The sequence below is a fragment of the Exophiala dermatitidis genome (assembly GCF_000230625.1).
Source record: "Exophiala dermatitidis NIH/UT8656 unplaced genomic scaffold supercont1.6, whole genome shotgun sequence".
NCBI lineage: Eukaryota > Fungi > Ascomycota > Eurotiomycetes > Chaetothyriales > Herpotrichiellaceae > Exophiala > Exophiala dermatitidis.
Window position 1 is genome coordinate 952244 of NW_008751651.1, and position 14506 is coordinate 966749.

General features: G+C 52.7%; 7 protein-coding genes across 8 annotated transcripts; 3 read left to right on the forward strand and 4 right to left on the reverse strand.

Annotated features, from left to right (window-relative positions):
* Positions 1-296: 296 nt before the first annotated feature.
* On the reverse strand, positions 297-2096 carry HMPREF1120_07175. 2 transcript variants are annotated; one of them, XM_009161391.1, is made up of 2 exons: positions 1420-2096; positions 297-1348 (listed from the first exon to the last, which is right to left on the reverse strand). In XM_009161391.1, exon 1 carries the CDS (start codon positions 1945-1947, stop codon positions 1495-1497), a length of 453 nt encoding a protein of 150 aa, XP_009159639.1. In that variant the 5' UTR covers positions 1948-2096; the 3' UTR covers positions 297-1348; positions 1420-1494. The 2 variants fall into 2 exon arrangements, with proteins under 2 accessions (XP_009159639.1, XP_009159638.1); XM_009161390.1 differs by having other exon boundaries at positions 297-2096.
* On the forward strand, positions 411-1319 carry HMPREF1120_07176 (triosephosphate isomerase; the record flags this gene model as incomplete). Its single annotated transcript, XM_009161392.1, has 1 exon — positions 411-1319. The coding sequence occupies one exon, from the start codon at positions 411-413 to the stop codon at positions 1317-1319; it is 909 nt and encodes a 302-aa protein (XP_009159640.1).
* A 606-nt stretch (positions 2097-2702) lies between the features above and the next one.
* Positions 2703-6113, reverse strand: HMPREF1120_07177 (uncharacterized protein). The gene has a single exon (XM_009161393.1). The coding sequence runs from the start codon at positions 5949-5951 to the stop codon at positions 4125-4127; it is 1827 nt and encodes a 608-aa protein (XP_009159641.1). The 5' UTR covers positions 5952-6113; the 3' UTR covers positions 2703-4124.
* Positions 3213-4001, forward strand: HMPREF1120_07178 (uncharacterized protein; the record flags this gene model as incomplete). Its single annotated transcript, XM_009161394.1, has 1 exon — positions 3213-4001. The coding sequence occupies one exon, from the start codon at positions 3213-3215 to the stop codon at positions 3999-4001; it is 789 nt and encodes a 262-aa protein (XP_009159642.1).
* Positions 6114-6427: 314 nt separating the features above from the next.
* On the forward strand, positions 6428-7717 carry HMPREF1120_07179 (pyruvate dehydrogenase E1 component subunit beta; the record flags this gene model as incomplete). Its single annotated transcript, XM_009161395.1, has 4 exons — positions 6428-6671; positions 6726-6858; positions 6911-7192; positions 7246-7717. The coding sequence occupies 4 exons, from the start codon at positions 6428-6430 to the stop codon at positions 7715-7717; spliced, it is 1131 nt and encodes a 376-aa protein (XP_009159643.1).
* An 807-nt stretch (positions 7718-8524) lies between these two features.
* On the reverse strand, positions 8525-9565 carry HMPREF1120_07180 (uncharacterized protein; the record flags this gene model as incomplete). Its single annotated transcript, XM_009161396.1, has 1 exon — positions 8525-9565. The coding sequence occupies one exon, from the start codon at positions 9563-9565 to the stop codon at positions 8525-8527; it is 1041 nt and encodes a 346-aa protein (XP_009159644.1).
* Positions 9566-11503: 1938 nt separating this feature from the next.
* On the reverse strand, positions 11504-12242 carry HMPREF1120_07181 (uncharacterized protein; the record flags this gene model as incomplete). The annotated part of the gene is made up of 2 exons (XM_009161397.1): positions 11504-11892; positions 11951-12242. 2 exons carry the CDS (start codon positions 12240-12242, stop codon positions 11504-11506), a joined length of 681 nt encoding a protein of 226 aa, XP_009159645.1.
* Positions 12243-14506: the final 2264 nt, after the last annotated feature.

Consider the following 14506-nt stretch of genomic DNA (forward strand, 5'->3'; position numbering starts at 1 on the left):
TGATTGTACACGGCGTTGCGATCCCGGGCGGCGTTTCGTCGAAGCCAGAGTCGGATCCCTCGCCGGGCTCGTCGGAATAACGCCGATGTGAGGCTCGGATTTCTCAATGTGGATATGCCGCCAGTCGTTCCATCTGTTCGCCGTGGGGGCCTCTCAATTATTATTTGAGGCGTTTAACGCGACTGCGGGGGACAGAAGCATTGGATTTTATTTTGGTACTCTGCAACTGTCCGTATCAATCTGAACCCTGTATGTTGACGAAAAAACGGTAAAAAAAAACGGTAGAACAATAACAGTCCAATTCGACCTCTGTCTCGGTTTATCCAATATAAAATAACCAGGACTAATTCTTGCCACCGTCTCTACAACCCGGGCGATTCATTACCTACGCCGACCGTGGTCTTGTAACCATGTCGTCCTCATCTTCATACCCTACGCTCCCGCCCAAGCTAATCCTCACATCAACCAAGGCCTACTTCTCCCCTTCCCGGACGATCAACTATCTCAACTCGATCCTGGACACTCAAAACAACAAGATTCTGTCGCTCCTCTCGTCCCACCACGACCAAGTCCGCTTCGTGCTGATCCCGGATTTTTTGACCATTTTCCCATGCTCGCAAATCCTGACCACGAGGTTTTCAACTCCTTCAGACTCCAGCTCCTCTTCTTCATGGCCCGTCTCGCTCGGCGCCCAGAACGCATTCCAATCGACCTCCTACGGCGCATATACCGGCGAGATTGTGCCTCCAGCCCTCAAAGAGCTGGGGTGCTCCGTGGTCGAATTGAACCACGCCGAGCGGCGCCGAATGCTGGGTGAAACCGACGAGACCGCCGCCGCCAAAGCATCCGCCGTGTGCGCGTTGGGCATGATCCCGCTGGTGTGTATCGGCGAAGTGGACCGACCACCCCAAAACGGACGCCTGAGCCAGTCTGTCGGGCTGGCAATGGCCCAACTCACACCGCAGATCGAAACACTCCTGCGTGCCGTGCCGTCCGATGCGCCCGTGATTTTCGCCTACGAGCCCGTCTGGGCAATTGGCGCCGCCGAGCCCGCCGGCGTCGACTACGTCGGTCCGGTCGTCCAGGCCATTCGCGAGGTCGCCCGACGCGCCGTTCCTGGTGGTCGATCAGGTCCTGTCAAAGTCGTCTACGGCGGCAGTGCTGGACCCGGCTTGTGGAGCGGCAAAACGAACGGGGGCAACGGATTGGGCAAATATGTTGATGGGTTGTTTTTGGGCCGCTTTGCCCATGAAATCTCCGGCGTCAGTGCTGTTGTCGAGGAAGTCGTCGAGAGTTTGAACAGCAACAGCCAGAGTTGATAGGGTGGGCCGCTTCAAAATCCGAAGAGCTGTTTCGTGGGAAACATTGATATGTGATTCCTAATAACTGCGATGGGAACGGAAAGGAAAGTCGCCCTACAGTGTGCTATCGCGCAATGATGTTCGCTCGACAATGGTGGGCGGAATTTATCCTCCTGCGTTACTTTACCTGCGTTTAGTACTGCATGCATTTCTCCACCTGCGAATAAATCAATCGACCAACCGCGTTCAACAGCATAGCAACAGCATAACCGCAACTGCACCTGCACCCGCACGCCGATGAATTCAGTCCACCCTTGGTGGGAAGGAGGTGGAGGAGGAGGAGACGGTGGTGGTGGTGGTGGTGGTGGTGGAGAAGAGAGGAGATGATTGCAAGCAAGGAGCGAGCCCAATATAGCGTGATTGCTGCTGTCATTGCCTGATCTTCCAATGCAAGTTGAAAACGAATGAATTCAATTGAAGACACCAATTTGCAGCTATACTGACCCCGGCGGGATCCTGGGCCGGCGATGATGAGTCCATACCTGACTGAACAGAATAAGAAATGAAAAGAGGGCGGCCCTTGCATGATGCAAGCTGGCGGGTTTACTTTCTCCATACTAGTATGTATATACCAGGAGCAAGACATTAGATCCCCCTGCTGCCTGCATGTTTTATCGATTAATCTCGACCCACAAAGGCCAGGTGGAGAGCGATGAACGTGGACACCGTCGTCAGGCTTTTGATATAGAGAGAGATGACCACGTCAAGGAGTTTTGAGTCTGGTCTGGAAGTCATTTATTTCCCTAGCTGTAGGACATACCATAAGTCTACATAATACTGAGGTTCTTGCTGTAGATTGATATTCACATTGTATTCACTACATAAGGTATACGCTAAATTCACTAACCGCAACTAGCGCACATACTTCTCCACTATTATCCCCCCTTCCGAAAACTCACCTATATAAAATTGACCAACCAAAATCCACTCCAAATTACGTTTCGAAACTGAAGCGAGTTGAATGTTTCGGTAGCTCAGTGGTAGAGCGAGAGATTGCAGTATTCGCATCGCAGCTATCTCTAGGTCACGTGTTCGAACCACGTCCGGAACTTTATGCTTTCGCAGCCCTCTTTTTTGTTTTTTTGGCTCAAGTTCAACTCGCCTCACTTCGCGTGCGGTGCAGTGCAGTGCAGTATGGTCTATCACTTCACTACTGGGCCAAGTTTGTCAGCTACCATTCACTGGCAGTGCGGATGTAGGCTGTAATTATTTGTGGCGCACACTGGCACTGCAACTCTTACGCCGGACCCCAGACAACAGACAACGCTGAGCGGGGAAACATCAGAATCAAACTCCCATTATCGACCTTCCGGGGAACGCATTATCATCATTACATGTATACTACCTAGGTACCTCTGGCTGCTCCCATATATACTACTGCAGGGTATTCTCACCAAACTTTCGAGTCTCATCGTTAGGCCATAGTTGCTATAGTAGAGGGTGCCGTGCCCGGGATCAAGTACCAGGTAGACTTGCCGGGCCGCTGGCATGACGCACTATTTGGCAGATCTCTCGAATGGTAACACGGTAATAAAAGGTAAGTAAGCTGAGGAGGTAGGTACTAGGTACCTAGCTATGCATGACCTCCACGCGGCGCCAATGGTGGTGCGGCATCAGCCTCAGGCATACCACCACCTAGGTACATAAATGCAGGCGGCCCCATGTCAGCCGCTGTTCTCAATGTTTACCCAAGTCGTCCTCTGGCTTGACTCTACATAGGTACTGATCTTGTATCCCTTGTGCTTACTAGGTACAGATGTGCGACCATTTGCGCGGATCGTAGGTTACAGACCTTTGCCAACTGTAACTTGCACGACTCTGATATTCTTCCCTTGTGTTGGGACGACCGCCATGTCTATTGCAACCACGACCACGACTTCGCCCGATAAGGCCTTCCTGGACAAATTCATCTCGCTCCTCTCGCGGGCATACTTGACCACGCCTCTCACCACCGCCTTCATCACAGAGATCGACAATACCCCGCCAACGGCGAACGCTGCGGAAGTCATCACCCCAGAGCGCCTGAAGAAACATTTCACTCTAGGCATCACCGCCGCAGCGCAGAGCAATGTTGTTCTGATCGAGGCGGGGAACTTTACAGCGGCGGCGCTATGGGAGCCACCGGACTTCTGCGGGATCCCACCGTCACAGGCTCGGCGGAATCCCGGGCCAATTCTGCAAGAGTTCAGAAGTACCGCGCGCACGCTCAAGGCAAAGTATCTCTCCTTGCCTGACCAAGGGCCTCGAAGCTACGACCAGCCCGCAGCGCCCAGTCAGTCCTCCGGCGCACCTTCCGAAGACCCCTACCCGGCAGACTTCAACAAGGACGTGGATTATGAGACACGCCCGTTTTTCCACCTCTCCCTTATAGCGAGGGATCCCGAGGCCGATCCAGACGAGAGCTTTGCCGCGCTTAAGGCTTGCATGGACCCGTTTTTGAAGAAAGCCCAGGAACAAGATGTGCCTGTCTGGCTGGAGACCGCCAGTGAAGACTCGAAAAGAGAATATGAAGACATGGGATTCAGAGTATGTGAAGAAGTCGTGATCGGCAAGGGCCGAGTAAATGCTAAAGGGTGGCCTGAAGAGGGTGGTGAAGGTGTGAAAAGCTGGGCCATGATATATGACCGACATCTTGGTTGATCAAAGATCGGGCACATGCGCAGGTATTGGACGTCACCATGAGTGCTGCTTCAATCTGGTGTTTTAATCTGTAATGTCACTGTCCAAGCGATCAATATGGCCAGATTTCACAATGTTCTTCATTCAACAATTGTCTGCCCAATTTTCGCTGACCCATTTGGAGATAAGGGTCGTCATGTCGTATCCAGGTAAGTATTTGTCCACATCCCTGTCCGAATAGTCGAGGCCCAGGAATTTCAGCCCGATAAGAATCCACGGTTGGATAAACTCATTGAACACGACATCCACGACTTCATCGTCCAAGTCTATACCACGCGGGTTAATCTCGGCTTGGATGCAGTTCGGCACTCGGTAAAATGATATTGGAGCATGAACGGTGTCGTCCCCTTCATCTCCCGCATCATCCACTGTGGTGTAGCCTGGTATGACCGCTTTGTCGTCCGAGGTCAAGATCGGAGTCTGGCCAACGTTATGAAGTTGCTCGTAAGACGACTGTGCTGGGGCAACGATCTCTTCTGGGATACCCAGCTGGCCGGGAGGAGACATCTTCCACAATGCCAGTGAGGAGTCGACACTTTCGAAGATCTCACCCCCGCTGTTCAAGAGGTGAATGAGTTTCCGTGCTGTATTGTAAGGCACATCCTTGAGGAAGTGAAAGCCGCTCGTAAACGGACACACAATATACGTGGAATCCTTGGTGAAGGGCCCTTTGAAGATGTCAAACCGAATAGCTCCGGTGTTGGATATGACCAGTCTGGGCCTATCACCCCGCCGCGTATCGTGGATTATGCCCGGAAACACTTCTTCTTCAAGCCAGCTGAAGATGCTGCTGTTACTGGGATATTTGGCCCGGCTCATCCACAGATCCCGCGGTGCACATCCGAATGTGTCATCGAGGTTGAGAGCGTTCCGAGCCTCTTCGATCCCTTTGGTAATGTTTCGACCACGCTCGGAATGGAAGGTCGACGCGTTGAGCCCGGTGTGGTGGTAGAAGGAATACAGGTTGTTATCGATGTACCTCCGGAAGAAGCTTAAGCTTGATGCGGTGTCTGTGCTGCTGTTGGTCGATAAGCCACTGATAGACTGGAACCCGATGGTTTCCATGAACCGCCCGCTGGCCAAACCGTGCGCTCTACTATCAAACACGCGGTAGTCGCGGATGTGGTAATGTCCACCGAAGAACTGGACGGGTGTATCCGACCGAACAGAGCGGATAGCCTCGAATATTACATCGAATTCGTCAGATCGAACGGGGGCATGTCCCGCCACGACAAACAAATCGATGTCCGGATCTCGGATGGCTGCTTGAAACCAGTCTTCTCGAACGGTGTCCTCAACTCTCTGCACGATTGTGTTGTTGTAATTGCGGTCGAAATTGTACAAGAACCCAAACGCCATGATTCGTATTCCTTGCACCTTCGTCGTGAATTTCTTGTATCTGGGAGCCAGAGGTACAATCTCTCCAGTTGTGGGATGGACGATATCGATATTTGAAGCCAGGTAGCTATCCCGATATGCAGGAGCGGTGATCAAGTATTCGTTCTCGGACGAGTTCTGCTTGTAAAGCTCATGGTTGCCAGAGCAGATGATGTCCATATGCTGCGCCCGGAAAATATCAAATGTGAACAGCCCCTTCGGGTCAGATGCGTCATAAAGCCCGTTGCCCTCGACACGATCACCGGTGTCGACCAAGAGTAGATCTCGGCCCTCTCCTTCGAGTTTCTCCCTTAACCGAGCCGCGAAGTCGACGTAGTCACCCCAGTCCGCACTGAAAGACGGCTCAAGCAGGTGGCCAGCATGCCAACCATGGGTGTCGGTAGTATGTAGGAAGTTGAGCTGTCCAAACCGCAAAGCTCGGAGAGGTGCCTCGAGCGGTTCGGGTGCGTTAGGTTGCGCCGCGAAGCCTTGCGATGCCAGCAACGCAAAGGCCAGCCATGATTTTGGCGACATGGTCAAGACCAGAAGGGTTCAGGATTGGGACAAAAGAACACCCAGACGAGAGGGTGCTTTACACCCTGGTAGTTGTAGACCTGGACAGACATCTGCCTGCGTTGGCCCATGCGACACCTCATAGTACCCTTTGATAGTCTCATATGACGAGCCTGGGTTGTCCTCATTCGCTGCAAACCTTGCAAACCTTGCAAACCTCACAAACATTACAAACACACCCAACCCAGCACCGGAGTTTAAGCTGTGATGTTCCGGTGCGAATTGCTATTAACAGCACTAGCGCGGATTCAGCTTCCCAACGACAAGCTTTCACTCGACAGACTTCGGATCCCCAATCGGCCTTCCCTCATCGGACCTCAAAGGAGTGCTGACTTGTGGTTTTTTGAGCCAGCCTGCCAGTACCAGTCTCCCGTTGCCGTCTGCTGAGGTCGTTCTCATAACATCTTTCTAGTAATCTCACCACAGAAGCCGTCGCCATGTCAGTGTCGCGGCTGTTCCGGCCCGCCTCGCGGCTGCTCTCACAACGGTCTGCAGCTATTTCCTCAATACGACCATCATTCCGCACAGTCGCACCAGTTTCGCTACCTGCGATCAGAGGATACGCGTCGGAGTCGAACCAGACGTTCACTGTCCGAGACGCCCTTAACGAAGCACTTGCTGAGGAGCTTGAAGCCAACGAAAAGGTCTTTATTTTGGGAGAAGAGGTTGCTCAATACAATGGTTGGTGTTCTCGGTTGTAGGAAGGTTGAAGTGGACATTAACACTTCTTGTTAGGCGCATACAAGGTTACAAAAGGACTGTTGGACCGATTTGGCCCCAAGAGAGTGATTGATACGCCCATCACAGAGTCTGGCTTCTGTGGATTGGCCGTCGGTGCGGCATTGGCTGGTCTGCAACCCGTCTGCGAGTAGGTCGACCATTACATCGTTTCACAGACAATCACTCACATTCGTCGCTAGATTCATGACAATGAACTTTGCTATGCAAGCCATCGACCAGATCATCAACTCGGCCGCGAAGACACATTACATGTCCGGCGGTATCCAGCCCTGCCCCATCGTTTTCCGAGGACCGAACGGTTTCGCCGCCGGTGTTGCTGCCCAGCATTCGCAAGACTATTCAGCCTGGTATGGGAGCATTCCCGGTCTGAAGGTGGTGGCTCCATGGAGTGCAGAGGATGCAAAGGGCCTCCTGAAAGCCGCAATCAGAGATCCCAACCCTGTTGTGGTGTTGGAGAACGAGTATGTGTGGCGTGTTCCCGCGACGAGAATTACGGTCGACTGACGTGGATTAGGCTCCTTTACGGCCAAGCTTTCCCCATGAGCGCTGAGGCCCAGAAGAACGACTTCGTCCTCCCCTTCGGAAAGGCCAAGATTGAACGACAGGGCAAAGACCTCACCATTGTGACCCTCTCGCGATGTGTTGGCCTGTCGCTGGAAGCTGCCGAACAGCTGAAGAAGAACTACGGTGTCGAGGCAGAGGTTATCAATCTGCGCTCAATCAAGCCTTTGGACGTGGAGGCGATTGTCAAGTCGGTCAAGAAGACGGGCCATCTCATGGCGGTCGAATCTGGATTCCCGTCCTTCGGTGTCGGTTCCGAGATCCTCGCTCTGGGCTGCGAGTATGCCTTTGACTACTTCCAGGCACCTCCTGTTCGTGTCACTGGTGCAGAAGTGCCGACCCCCTATGCTCAGAAGCTGGAAGAAATGAGCTTCCCTCAAGTCGATACCATCACCAACTATGCCGCGAAGCTGTTGAGGGTCTAATCTGAGGAGAGCCAGGGCTGTCCGAAAAGCATTCTGTAATGTAGGTTAGCGCAGCGTTTCTTCGAGTCTGGGGGACTGGTTCCGGCGGGTCCGGGGTCTGGGACATACATGGTGGCTGCCATATGGCCACCGAAATCGATTAGTTTCAGCTTCAGGTCCTCCGTGTATTGCATGGACAAAGGTGCTGTGAGGTGTGATAATTGCTATGCCATTTTTCCAATCTAACTTCCTCGCTGTTCCTACAAGGATGAATATGGGTGTCTTTGCCATCGTTTCCACAGGCCTTACGTGGCAGCCGAGTAATGCTGATTAGGTGGCAGAGGATGAACGGTTAATACAGTAAACTCTCCGGGAAAGCCGTCCATTGGTTTTCCGCGCCCATGGCAACTTGCTTGGAAAGGAGTGCACATGTTGTAGCATGCTTTGTAGGGTGTGATATTTCAGCGTATCGATCGCATCAAACGGTCTACAGAGAGGCCCATACACCAAGAAGTCATCTGAAGCTCTAAAGACTGCCCCGTAACAGGTAACCTACTAGTCTACAGCAAGGGCAGTGCCTACCTACTTGGGCACGATAGTCTGAAAGAGTGGCTTCTTCAGAAGGACAAATCGAATCAGCACAAATAATTGATAGGACATTCGATAGAAGGATAGTAAGTGAACGCTGGACTCCATCTAACCCTACAGAAAAAGGCAAGCAATATTCGACATTTGTAATTATCGATCGACCTGGACCTGCATCCCGCAAGTGAAGGTCCGGCTTCTCGGGAAACAGATGTCCCAAGACAGCAAAACCAATCTTCCCGGCTACGATCTGAACATGGACCCAAGTAGCGGCACAGCAGCATAAATGCGATCCCAATTCTTAGCCTCCCAGCCCTGACCTAGGCCAGCGCGACCCACGACACCCAACCCTCCGGCAATCCAGACAGCGGCGACAGTGGCAGCGACGGCATTGATAATCCTGCCCCTCCACTTCCGTCTCTGGGAACCGGAAAGACCACCTTCAGTGATATACTCACGCGAGAGCTTCAGATACTTTGCGGTGCCCGTGACGAAATGGAAACTGGCGATGGAGATGAAAGTGGCATACCCCAAATGGCCGATCCAGGGGTTATGAGCAATACCGTGGGCGAAATACCGCAGCCCGACGCCAGCAGAGCTCCCTTCGACCTTGAGCGGCGTGATGCGCATGACGGCCATATGGCCCACGAGCAATGGATACATCATGTACCCGAGAGCAGAGGTCAGCGACAGTTTTGGCCAGGGGATGGATTTGCGTTGGGCATGTGTCTCGGCGCCGTGCCGTTTGGCCACTATCCGTCGTCGATAGATCCGTAGCGCGATGCCCGAAGCCACGTGTAGTGCGACCGGAATAAATACCATTAGGGGCTCAAGCGGGAACGACTGGTAGTACGGCCGTGTCAGGAGCAGGTAGGTGTCGGCGGCGCGCGCGTCTCGCAGAATCAAAGGGATCACCGCCGTGTTGGTGTAGTGCATGGCTAGGAAGAGTGTCGGCGGCACAGTTGTGTATTTCTGCACACTGGATAGAATGTGCGCTGTCCGAGCTGGCGTCAGGCCTAGGAAGTTGGTTGACGATGCAGAAGATGTGACACCCCGTCGGGAAACTTGGTATTTCTCGACGTCTGCTGCCACGTCGCTGGGGTTGGTTGGGTAATCGGGCGTATCTATCCCATCATTGTTGTCGTTGCTTTTCTCATTCCACGGGTACGAGTCGTCGTCGTCCTCCACGGGGCTCGGCTCGACTTCGTGGAGAGGGATCGCAGAGATTGAGCCCCGCGTGTCGGTCGTGGTTAAGGGCGGCAGGTCATCCTTTGAAGAAGACATCGTTCGGACCGTAGCCTTGGGCGGATACAATCGGGATCACGGCAGATGAGTACGACTAGGCTGGGGAGTGGTGCAGATGAGAGACGAGTAGTGACCGCAACTGGCGGATTGTCTTGAGGGTTATTGCAGCATGACTCCTGAAATCGACAGTTTTGTTGATTGTGTTCGTCAGGAGGCAGTCAAGACCACTATGTCCAGTCGTGTAGCTGGCAGTATCCGGATCAAACCATTGACTTGTACTGCAGTGGACGCATCTCAACTTGAGTTCGACTTGGAGATGGACGTCGATGCGCGTGTTGGAGATCGCTGTGGAAGATGAGGCGGACCAATGACCAGCGAGCCGATTACCGCGTGGAGTTCTGGGTGTGCTTATGTAACTCGTCGGCTTATCAAATACAGCTGAGTGGCACAATGGTACCGTGGTACATGTACATTATAAGGTAGGCTATTGTACCTGGTATTTGCTCTTAGGGGCAGTTGATGTCTGTCCAAGTATTCCCCTGCTTCATCATCTTGATCCAGATACGTCGCAGTGGTCGGATGATGATATCGCCACACTATTCTGATTCGAATGCAACGAGAATGACACGGCAATATAACGCTTGATTCTGTTGTGTGGGACTTCGACGGCCAGTCGAGGAGACTTCAACGCGATAGAGATCGCGATAGATAATGCTTGTCCTTATTCCGTCCAACTTTGCCAGTGTCACGGCATACCGGATACCGATGTAGTGCATCCGGCATCACTCCCCACAACTAAAGCATTCTTCTTAGACGTCTTCGAGAGACGGGCACTGGACCCAGCCTCCGACCATCGTAGCACATTCTCGAGGACCTCCTCAATGCTAGGATATAACAGTTTTCCCTGAAGAAAAGGCTTATCGAAAGTCGCTCCCGCGTGCCTCCATTGCGTAAACTTGCAGGGCCAGGACCAATATTCATATTCGTGACGGCCTCACAATCAGAGACTTGTATTGGTTCCTAGAGAGATGGAGCATCAGAGAAGTCTCAAAATGCTAGAGGCAGCCTGCGTTTTTGGTCGGTCTTGTAGCGCATATCGGTTTGAACGGCCACGTATTGGTCATCAATGAGGTTTGCGGCATTTTCCGAGACACACTTGAATATCGGTGTACCATGATCCGCCTGGTGAGAAAATCATCGCCCTCTAGATCAAACTAAAGCTTGAGACCGCTCAGATGCTCTTTTCCCGAGATTGTTGCCATGCCCGTTGTGCGGCTTTCTCATATTGCAAGTCCGAATGCTCCTGTATAGTGCTCAAGTGCATCATATCTGTGGGGTTCGTCTGTCGGATAGTCTCGTCAGACAGATCAGGCTCGTTCCCTACCTGAAAGATCTCGGTCTTCACTGTCCCGTTCACAGGAACGGCCCCAAGTCCTAAAATCCCCCACGTCACCAAGGTGGTGCTTGATTGTGAGTTTCACATATTCAGCTGTTTCTCGCCGGAGTACGCGACTCAAGCCCTCGCTGTAACAGCAGCATCATACAGTTGAAAACGACTGCTTGGGAGAATGGCAAGTCTTTCTGATGAATCGATCCTGCAGGGTGAAAGCCCTCCAGCCATCATTGAGAGCAACTCGAGGTTCCTTTCGACGGGGACTTCATGTTGGCAATGCTGCGGTTGTGCAAGAGATGCCTGCTGCATCTCGACCGCACTATACCAATCACAATGTGCAACCAGCAACTGCCTAGCCACCAGGGAATGGTTGCCCTAGCGCTTCGGCATTCGTAATGGGGAGCTCTTTGTGCCAGAAGGCGCTGAGCGCTGAGTATTTCCCGGATCTCCACTTCCCAATGCCCTTGGGCGTTTGGATACCAAGGGCGGCCCCGAACAATCATGACAGTCACTTCAATGTCAATGAATGAGCACTCCCGCATGAGTTGGCAGCATACATTCTTTCCCACCGGAGACCATGCGTACTACCGCGTAGGACTCAAAGGTCTGTTGAAGCCTCCCACCCGGTTCATATACTGTCGGTATTCTGTCTTCTTCTCCTTCCTCACACCATAAATCTGATTCCCAGGGACTTTCTTGTTTTGCGTAGTCTTGAAAGTGGTAAACCCCATCATTTTCTTCAAGAGTTCTTCTTCATCAAGTTCATCGACCGCCATGTGGTCGCCATTCGTCGACGCGGTCTCTTTCTCCACTGGTCCAGCTTTCAATTCACCTGCGCCCTTTCTCTCTCGTGACCGCGGCCGGTCGTGTTCTGTCCGTCGAGGGGGTGATCGTGTCCGCACAGAGGTGCTGCCGCCATTTGTTACCGGGGACCGGGAGCGTGACCGCCGAGACGGGCGATCGTTGCGATAATCTGGGTATATTGGTTAGCTTACATGTATACGTCCAACATTGGTAAATCTCTTGCATACCTCTAGCCGGCCGGTGTCTGTCACGACTTCTGCTCCTTTCCCGCCTGCCAGTCCCATTAACATCCCGGTCCCTCGCACCTCTATCTCTCTCGCGACGTGATCTCTCCCCAGATCGACTTCGATCTCTCCTCCTTTCGTAATATTCTCGGGATCGGGACCGCTTTCTACGGTGGTCATCGTCGCGCCGAGAGCTCCGGTCCCCAGTCCTATCGTCGCCATAATGTGGCCTAGGTTTTGCGTCTCTGCCACTCGAGGATGGCCGCGAATCGACCTTTTCGTCCTTGTCCCACATTGCGGCACTGTCAGTTCGCTTCGGCCGTTTCGCTGGGGGTTCGTCCATATGGCGAATTACAGATTCTTGCCAATGATCGAAGAGCTTCTGTGGTTATCAGGTGTTGCAACGGCTTTACAACCACTTGCTGATGTTGCTCTGGGGAGGGCGTGGGCTTGCCATAAAGTTGGAGTTGTGCCTCTACGCTGTAGTACGAACCACGACTAATCACTCCACCGTACTAGATGTACGGTGAATTTTTGGAGACTTAACGGCGTTACTATCTGCATGTTTAACGTCACTTCGTGCCCATAGGCGCAATAGCTGCAACTTCGGAGTCACTACTAATAGTACTTTTATTCTCTGTCGTTCGTTGACTCCCTTGAAGCTGCGGTCACCCGGTGCATGCGAGCTTGGTGGGCTTCTCGCGAGAAGCAAGCTGGCAGTGATCTGGGCGCTACCAGAAACACTTTACACCATCATTAGACTCGTTTTATGGGGCCAAATGCCAGGGGCTTCACCGAGTCTCGCCTGATGCCTTATTGAGAAGAGAACGTGGTCGGTCTTTTCGGCGACCACAGTTTCAGCATGTCTCCTGCTGCAATCCTTGTGAAAGACGAGTGGTTCGGCGGAACTTGCCGCTGGCAGCTTGCTACTAATTGTACAACTACCTAGGTAGTTAAGTCTCAACAAGGTACGCCAGGACATGCCGCGCCACGTTAACTGTTTCTCAGGTGCTCAAGCTCTATATTGAGACACTTTAAAGCACTTGGCAGGCGGCCTCATCAGTATAGTCGGCGGTCTCTCTGGGTCTGCCCTCCAATGTCGATATAATGTTTGAGACTGAGGCGGTCAACCTTGTTCAAGTTGCAATTTCCCAGCCACAGTTGGGGGTCACGACCAGTGCTTCATCCCCAGTATGTGGCAGACAGCGTTAACCTGCACAGTCCTGAATGCGTTGTCCATTGGTTGCTGTTCTGACCAGCGCCGCAAGTGCAGACTTGGCCCTGTAGGGCGCAACGGCGCCCTTGGGACTTCTGCCTTATATTATGTCCATGTCCATGGCTAGGCCCCCCTCCTTCTTTTATGTTTTCTCCTCTCGATACTGCTGCCCGCATGGATGGGCTTCAAGTTGCCCAGCCTCCTCGCGGGAAGGCATTCGTGCCTCCAGAGCACGACAAGTTCGGTGCCAATGCCACACCCGGAGCGGTAGATCCTGGTTATGCGACTGAATATACCTCCCAAGTTGGACCGCACAGTCCTCCAAAGTTATCATATCGCTTTCCTTGGGGCCTATCCCTCTTCACATACACTCTGCTTATCGTCGGAATAACCTTTGTGATATGTGGCGCAGGGTTTGGGGGCGCCATCGGCGCGGTTGCTGCGAACAACAAGCACTCGGAGTAAGTCATGTTGAGATAGCATGTATGGTCGGACACTGATTATGCCAGACCAAATACAGAGACGGTTTTTCAGACTACGACTGTCACAGCGACGGCGACCGCTTCCGTTCCCACCGCTGCAGTCCCTACCGCTTCTGCAACCGCCTCTGCGGGCTTAGTCAATGACTACGTCGTTCTGCCTCCGGACCAAGTTAACACCACGACGCTCACCTGCGCCGACGAGAGTACGATGACTACCAAGTCAGGCGCACGGTATCAGCTCCATTGCAATGTCGACTTCGGAAACAACGATATATTGTGGTTTATCTCTTACAGCCTTGAAATTTGTCTCGAGGCCTGCTCCAATCTAAACACCCGCACAGGGAATGCAACCTGCAATGGCGTTATATACAACGCCAATGTTGGACATTTCCCAGCCGGAAACTGCTGGCTGAAATCTGCAATGCTCAATCCGTCGATTGAGGATATTCCTCCATCCGTTGGTGCTACACTGCTGACCTGAAGTTCCAACACACCATGTCACGGCTCCATAACTCAGACTGGAAGACCTGGTCTCGCATGCTGTTCACTTGGAAGAAACTGCACTGTATTCTCCGCAGGACTCGACGTCTTGGTGGGCCATACAACAATCGGTAGATGTCTAACTCTCAGAAAGTGGTTCGTGCTGCGTGTGTGCCTGTTGTCATGCACCAAACTCCCCTTAGAAGGCCGCGGGTCTTCGGTTGGACCTATACTAGTCAAATACTAGCCCTGTCGGTCACCAAAACAGGTCACGCTGCGTTGCAAATGTTCAAAATGCAATGGAAACTGTTCGCAATCACCGATGTTGCCCAAGCCTCCAACAAGGAGGATCGAAGCGGGCCACAACCTGCTCCGGGGGGG

Coding starts and splice junctions, on each gene's coding strand:
- HMPREF1120_07177 (XM_009161393.1), bottom strand. CDS start 5,951: ATGTCGCCAAAATCATGGCTGGCCTTTGCGTTGCTGGCATCGCAAGGC.
- HMPREF1120_07175 (XM_009161391.1), bottom strand. CDS start 1,947: ATGTCTTGCTCCTGGTATATACATACTAGTATGGAGAAAGTAAACCCG.